Consider the following 7,796-nt stretch of genomic DNA (forward strand, 5'->3'; position numbering starts at 1 on the left):
AAAAAAAAAATCTCATAAATGGGAGAGAGTACATGAATCTAGAGAGGTCCTTAACCCAAAATAATAAGAAGAAAAAAGTAGTAGATATAATAGCACAATTAATAAAATATTCCCTCTATTTTCAAATTTTATTATCACCCTTTTTTATTTAAACGCTTTTTCCTCACATTTTTACAGCTGGTTGAAAAAAAAATTTATAAATACAAATTAGTCTGTCCTACCACCTTGCTTAGATGAGCCCTGTATTGACGCTATCTTGTCTAGGTGTATCTTGATTAAGGAGACAGCTCAGCAATGGTGGGGAGTGCAATTTGTAAATCCCGAAGCGATGCGTGATGATGAAGGTAATAAAGAGTAAAAGAGTAGTGGGAGTAGAGAGTCATTAGAACTTGCAGAGATGAGTTACAGTGGAATCCCAACGTTTAGTGTGCCAGGTCAGGTAAACACATGCATATATAATGCTACCTACACAGCCCTAGTCCAGATCTACCCTCCTTTGCCATCTGTTATCTGACTAAGCAACTACCTACGTGTAGAATTCAGCAGTTACTACAAATCTTTAAAGCCCTGACTAGGTAATATCCTTCCCCAGGTGGTCTTGTGCCAGTGATTACATCACCGGCAGGCAGCTGTCAGTGGTGTGGGTATATGAAGATTTTGGGGTGAAAATGGGGAAACCCGAGGACAGGCACGCATCCATATGTTTCAGGATGAAATGCTAAAATTGGGTGAGTCTTTTTTAACTTTTTGAGTTGATTTTCTTATAATCTTTCTGGATTAAAAGTTCAATTTCTTTGCTGTCATGGTAGCCATGATTTAGCATATTGGAAGATCTTATTGGTCATGTTATTTTCTCTGTTTTTGTACTTATCATGATGGAATTTGTTGGCGTAGGAATTTGTGTTATGCTCTGTACCCAACAAAAGTTTTAGCAGTTTCAATTGCTTAAAAATGGCGCACAGAGGCATTGTTCACAGAAAGTTCTGATGCTTTGTTGGTCTCTTTTCCAGCAAATCGGTCAGAGTTTCTTGAAATTTCCATTAATATGAAGGGAAATCCTAAAGAGGAGCTTGAGAAACTTGTGTGGGACCAAATGAATATGAGCTCCAAGAACTCGGGGATCGGGTCCAGGATCAGGAAGCTGATGGGCTCACTCTTGGTATTCATCTGTATAGCTTACATAGTGTGTTCTCTTCATCTTCTCATGAATACTCAATCTTGCTGGCAGTCAATTAGCTGCACAATGGACTGTGGGAAACCAAAGGAGCTGACCTTGGCAGCATTGAATGTATCTGTGAAGGATTCAGGTTCTGACACCAAGAAAATGGCGGTTACAAACATTGCTGTTGCTTCAGAGAAAATTAGCAGCATTGCAACTGATTTGAAGCATATAGTATTTGGAATAGCTGCTTCTGCTAGCTTATGGGAGACAAGAAAGGAGTACATAAAACTATGGTGGAGGCCCGACGAAATGAGGGGTTTTGTATGGCTGGACAAGGAGGTCAAACCCCAAAGGAACAAGAAGGAAGTCTTGGCTCTGCCTCCTCTCAAAATTTCTACCGATACATCTCACTTCAAGTATACTAACAAGCAAGGCCATCATTCTGCTATTAGGATATCTCGCATTGTCTCTGAAACTTTCAGGTTGGGCCTGCCTGATGTACATTGGTTTGTTATGGGAGATGACGATACAGTGTTTGTCACTGAGAACCTGGTTAGGGTTCTCTCACAATATGACCACAGACAGATGTACTACATTGGAAGTCTTTCTGAAAGCCATTTGCAGAATATATTTTTTTCATATGGCATGGCTTATGGAGGAGGTGGGTTTGCCATCAGTTTTCCACTGGCCAAAGCATTGGAATCAATGCAAGATGACTGCATTCAGAGGTATCCAGGTCTGTATGGAAGTGATGACAGAATGCAGGCTTGCATGGCCGAGCTTGGTGTGCCCTTGACAAAGGAGCCTGGTTTTCATCAGGTAAGTTCCATGTAAACTTCTTCCACGCAGATTATTGAATGAATGAATAGTTTGATATTTCATCACATCAAATTGATTTTAGAGCATCTGACAAAGGAATTTTGGAGAGACTGAAAGTTTATCTAATAGGAGAATCTTGTAAGCCTAATAAAACTTGAATGTTCAGTGGTGTACATATAGATGACAACGATCTTTAAAGAGAATTTTCAGATATATGATGTGTTCCGCTGCAACAATTTTCGGATATCTGATGTGCTTCTCTGCATCAGATTTCCCATATTTGATGTGCTTTCTGAAATTTGATGTACATTTTTGCAATAGATTTCCAATATTTGATGTGCATTTTTGCAGTAGATATCCACTATTTGATGTGCATTCTGCAAAATATTTCCGATATTTGATGTGCTTTTCTGGTATTTGATGTGTTTTTCTACAATAGATTTCTGATATTTGATGTGTTTTTCTGGTATTTATGTGTTTTTCTGGTATTTGATGTGTTTTTCTACAATAGATTTCTGATATTTGATGGGCTTTTCTGCAATAGTGTACTGCTCTGATATTTGATATGCTATTCTGGCTTTGACTGCAGTACGATGTATATGGGAATCTGTTCGGATTGCTTGCTGCACACCCTGTCAGACCCCTGGTGAGCCTTCACCACCTTGATGTTGTGGAGCCCATATTTCCCAACCTCACCAGAGTAAATGCATTGCAACACCTCTTCAAGCCCATTAAGTTGGATCCTGCAGCAATTCTGCAGCAATCCATATGTTATGATGACGACAGGAAATGGTCCATTTCAGTCTCATGGGGTTATTCAGTACAGATTTTTAGGGGCATTTTTTCACCTAGAGATCTAGAAATGCCCTCTAGAACTTTCCTGAATTGGTACAGAAGAGCTGACTTCACAGCCTATTCATTCAATACCAGACCTGTAACTAGGCATCCCTGTCAGAAACCCTTTGTTTTCTACTTGAAGAATGTGAAGTATGATAGTCCTAAGAGAAGTGATATCATAAGCAATTACACCAAACTTGAGGTTGCTCCACCTGAATGTAGATGGAGGATGGCTTCACCTGAGACCATAGACTGGATCAAGGTTGTGAAGAAACCTAATACATTTGTGGCAAATAAGGCAAGGAATTTGTTCTCTTCTTTTATCTCATTTCAAGCAGTTACTCATAGTCTTTCAACTTTTTATTTCTATGTTCAAATTTTATTTCTTGTGGGGAATTTAATGAGTTTTTCAATATGATTTTTGCAGTCACCAAGAAGAAACTGTTGTAGAGTAATATCCTCAAAGAAAAGAGGCATGGAAATTGAAGTGGGTCAATGCAGGGAGGGTGAGATCATTAGTTTACAATCTTGAAATTTTTAGCTGTTGCAAAATTTCCATCAGGTTTGTTGAGCAGAAGCCATTCTGATAGTAGAAATTTCAGTGCATTCAAGAATATGAAAGGCCATTCCTTTCAGTAAACTTGACTTGATACTTTGTTACAGACATTGAGTTTGTTAGCTGAGCTTTCAGAGATATCCATGAGTTAAATGCTTGTTCGACAGAGAACAACAAAGTGCAGTGGATTTGGGTGTGAAAGGCTTAGAAGCTAAATATGGATGGAAGAAGCCCAGTAGCCAAACATTATCATTTCCTCTTGTATTTATTGCATTTTTTAAATTTTTGCTTCTTTTGATAATGTTTGTTTTCTGGGCCATTATTCAATCTGGTGGGTATATATCCCTCTGTTCAAATCACCAATTCTAGTACAATATTCTTTGAAGGCATGGTGTTTCATCTCCTCACAAATGTCAGAAGCTATTTATTGTTTTTGTTTATTATGGAATAAGATGTCATTCTATGACCATTCTGCTTTGAGTTGACTTGGAGACTAAACATTATTGCTTTTTATTGTGTGAAATGTTTTTGCTCAAAATTTCATATTGGTTATTCTATACTACTAATAAATATATTGCATGTGTACTAGTCTAGTTGTAAAGATGCATGCTGGAGAATGAGCCCTTCAATATACATGAAATCGAAATTTATATGATATCATCCACAAGTAATTAAATCAAGTTTAGGGCAATGCAAGAAAAATATATTTTATCTAAAAGCCCCATTAAAAAAGATAAATTATAATTTACAAGGATTATTTATGGTTCTAACATTATGGTTGAAGGAAGGAATTTGAAGTGGAACATTGGCATGGGGAGTTTTGTGGATTATTCTTATAAATTTGGATTATGTGTTAGGGTCATCCCTTGATGAATAGAGTTACACACCTTTGTTCTTCACAATGAATAAGATCAGTAAAATGGTCATAAATGTTTCTAAAGAGATAATAAAACATTTTCTGGATTTATGATAAGATTGGAGATCTAAATACACAATTATCTTTACAAATGTATTGATCTCAAACTAAATGCAATTAGCCTAAAGGAAATCTCAAACCAAAAGCAAGTCTATGCTAGGGACATCCCTTTGATGAATGAAGTTAATACATCTTTGTTCTTCACAATGAATAAGATCTAGTAAAATGGTCATAAATATTTCTAAAGAGATAATAAAACATTACATGAACTTAAGATTGGAGATCTAAATGCACAATTATCTTTACAAATGTATTCATCTTAAACTAAATGTAATTAACCTGAAGGAAATCTCAAACTAAAAGCAAGCATACTGTGTTTGGGAAGAATAATGCATCCACTTTCTATATATTAGTGTTCCAAATAATGCTACATTTTTGTTGACAATAGTTTTGTTGGGTTTGTCCAAATTGACTTTATGTGGGTTTTGTAAATATCTAATTTCTCTATGGGTATCTTTTTTCAACATGTAAAGGGTATTGATGGAAACTATATTATGAAGAAGATGATCGATATCGTAACCAATTGCCTACAAGAAACCCATAGGATGGGCATATCAAGTGTTCTTGATCTTTTGTTCACACGACTTCATAGATAATTGAAGAGTCTTGAATTGATGTTTATTATGCCCGATTGTTTTATTTGACATCCATCTTATTATATGAACAATACTACATGAAAAATAGGGAATATAAAAAGGATGAATGCCAAATTTAGCTAAAAATAATTGCATGTGGAATTTACCATTTTGTTTGAAAGTTATTAAATAGCATGGAAATAAGCACTTTGTCAACTCAAGCCCAATTGATATTATTTAGCCCCCAAATCTCACAATCATACAAGATTGTTGGTGATTTTGGAAGATACATATTTTGTTTAGGCATCTTGAAACTAGAGTGGAAACATATGTCTCTAAGTGTATTAAGTGCAACACAACTTGTGCATAATTTCCTTTGTACCAAGGAGTATATTGAAGGGAGGTCCTATGAAAGACACGCCAAGGTAAATATATAGGAAACCACTTAACAAATTTTCCATGTGAAAGAGTTAGTTGTATGTGCTTCATTCTTAGTTGTGTTGAGAACTATAACCACATTTTTACTTAAGTTTACATGTAAAACTTGACCATCTCAAATTGACTCAAAATATCTTGAGATGTCATTGTAATCTTAAAACAATATGTGACATGAGATTGATGTCGTATACAAATAATACAATAGTGATGATCATATCATAAAGAATACATCCACTATCTATTTTGCCTAAATTTGTAATGATCTCCTCCAATTTGTCCATGTAGAAACCAAATAAAGTAGGTGCAAATGGACCTTCCTATTTAACATCAATCGTACTTCAAGTATCCTTTATAAATCTAGTAGGATTTCAAAATCAGGTAGCCACCCTCTTGTAAAGTATCATGACAAGAACAACCATTGTTTTTGGAATATGCAAACCTTGAAGCTACTAGAAAAGAATTTGAATTTTTGAAATATGCAAACCTTGAAGCTACTAGAAAAGAATTTGTAAAGTAGTGTCATATGTGTGTGTGAAAAGTGAACTTGTATCTGTAAGCACAACACCTCAATCAAGTCATTACATGCATGGTTAATCAAATATATTCAATGAATAATAAACCATAACAAATCGACCCATTGCCTTCTAAAAGATGCGAGTATAAAATTGCTCTTAGATTATAAGCAATACCAGTGACTAGACAACATCAAGACGAAGGATTTTATCTATATGAACATGATGAATGCTAGATGGATGCAATATTAATCTAACAATATTTTTGCAATATTAAACTAAATGATTTAATCAATATGAAACAATTAATATGCAATATCTCAATGAAATCCTAGAGCAAAAACAGTATAATAACAATATATTCTCCAGCCTCCTTTTGAATGAGAGATGAACCTGAATTTATAGAAAATTCAAAAAGAAACCAACGGCTAAGATCAACAGATGATGAGCGGTCAAGATTTTCCAAGAGGAAGCACAATCCAGGTGAATTGATATGATTGGATGCTTTTATCAATTTTAAAGGAAGTTGAACTAAATTTAAAATTAAAATTAGGAAAAAACTGATTTATTCTCTATTTCATTCAATTTTAATATTTAATTGTTTTAATTGCTTTCTTTGAGATTATCTATCAATTTTTTATTTGTTTTTTTTAAGATTATCTCCAATTGATTTCTTTTCTCAAATTTTTAATTCTTTTTTGTCAATTAATTCCTTTTTTGATTTATTTCCATTTTTGAAGATTTGTGCTCAATTGATTTATTTAATCGAATTAATTCCTCTTTCTTGATTTGTTTCCTTTTTTGAAGATTTATGGCAATTTGATTTATTTAATTAAATTAATTCCTCTTTTTGATGATTTAATGGCAAATTGATTTATTTAATTAAATATGCTAGGATAATTATTTAAAATGATTTACTTGGAATGATTTAATTAATATTGAGTGATTGATTTTGCCATGTGACATTTGATGATTAAAGAATTGATTGTGTGCTCAAGATTGATTTAATTGCCTTTGGTTAGGACTTTGGTGACGTTGTCGAGATTAGGGGCTCATGGTTTAGATGACCATTTTTAGGGTATTACATTTGCCCCTCTTTGAATTAATGTGCGAGCAACGCGTTGGTTCAAAGAATAGTTGATGTCTAGGAGATGCCAATTCTGAACTTGATTGATCACGAACTAGATGAAAGCGAGGTGTTTAGCTTGATTCGAAGTGACAAAGTTGAATGAAGTCTGATTAAAGCGATACCGATCCTGAACTTGATTGAACTAGGAATGATAGAAAATAAAAGATACCGAACTTGAACTTGATTGCTCAAGAAGCGGATCTTACTGATATAGAACTTGATTGATCTAGACACAGTGAGTGATGATAAAAATCGATCTTGAACTTTATTGGTCAAGATACGATGAAGATAAACTGTTCAACTTGATCAAGAAATGAATACCAAACACCTGCTTAAATTTAGTGTGATTAAAGATACTCTTTAAACCCTTGATTGAGTTTAAACGAATAATCAACTTGATGAAAAAAAATGAAACTGATTAACGTTAAGAGATTGATTTAGATAAAAAAAAACAAATATTAGTTTGATATGAAGCGATGAAACTGATATGCCCCTAGCGATTGATTTGATTCAGAAATCTCAACTTGATATAAAGCGATGAAGTTGAGATGCCCCTAGTGATGAGGTCTTGTTTGATTGATTAGCAAAGATTAGCTATTTGACTTGCAATGAAGATTTGAAAAATTTCTCAACATTTGAAGATGTGAGGTCATAAGGTCACGAGTATGCCCCCTCAGGAGTGAAATCGAAGGATAGCGAGGGTACACAATGATTATAGGCAATTTTGAGCGATGATAATGATTTTGAGCACAAATGGATTCAGAGGAATTTTTGAAAATTTTGCGTTGATTG

At 34.3% G+C, this 7,796-nt stretch overlaps 1 protein-coding gene across 1 annotated transcript; it reads left to right on the top strand.

The window, feature by feature from the left end:
- The first annotated feature begins 259 nt into the window (after positions 1-259).
- LOC131038915 (uncharacterized) lies at positions 260-3,859 on the top strand. Its single transcript, XM_057971496.2, has 4 exons — positions 260-728; positions 1,011-1,981; positions 2,571-3,116; positions 3,246-3,859. The coding sequence occupies exons 1-4, from the start codon at positions 701-703 to the stop codon at positions 3,348-3,350; spliced, it is 1,650 nt and encodes a 549-aa protein (XP_057827479.1). The 5' UTR covers positions 260-700; the 3' UTR covers positions 3,351-3,859.
- Positions 3,860-7,796: the final 3,937 nt, after the last annotated feature.

The sequence above is a fragment of the Cryptomeria japonica genome, chromosome 1 (assembly GCF_030272615.1).
Source record: "Cryptomeria japonica chromosome 1, Sugi_1.0, whole genome shotgun sequence".
Lineage (NCBI taxonomy): Eukaryota > Viridiplantae > Streptophyta > Pinopsida > Cupressales > Cupressaceae > Cryptomeria > Cryptomeria japonica.

Bases quoted from the DNA above. Each gene is read 5' to 3' on its own strand.
- LOC131038915 (XM_057971496.2), top strand. From the start codon at position 701: ATGTTTCAGGATGAAATGCTAAAATTGG. The intron at 729-1,010 runs GTGAGTCTTTTT...TCTCTTTTCCAG, and splicing joins GGATGAAATGCTAAAATTGG to CAAATCGGTCAGAGTTTCTT. The intron at 3,117-3,245 runs GCAAGGAATTTG...TGATTTTTGCAG, and splicing joins ATACATTTGTGGCAAATAAG to TCACCAAGAAGAAACTGTTG.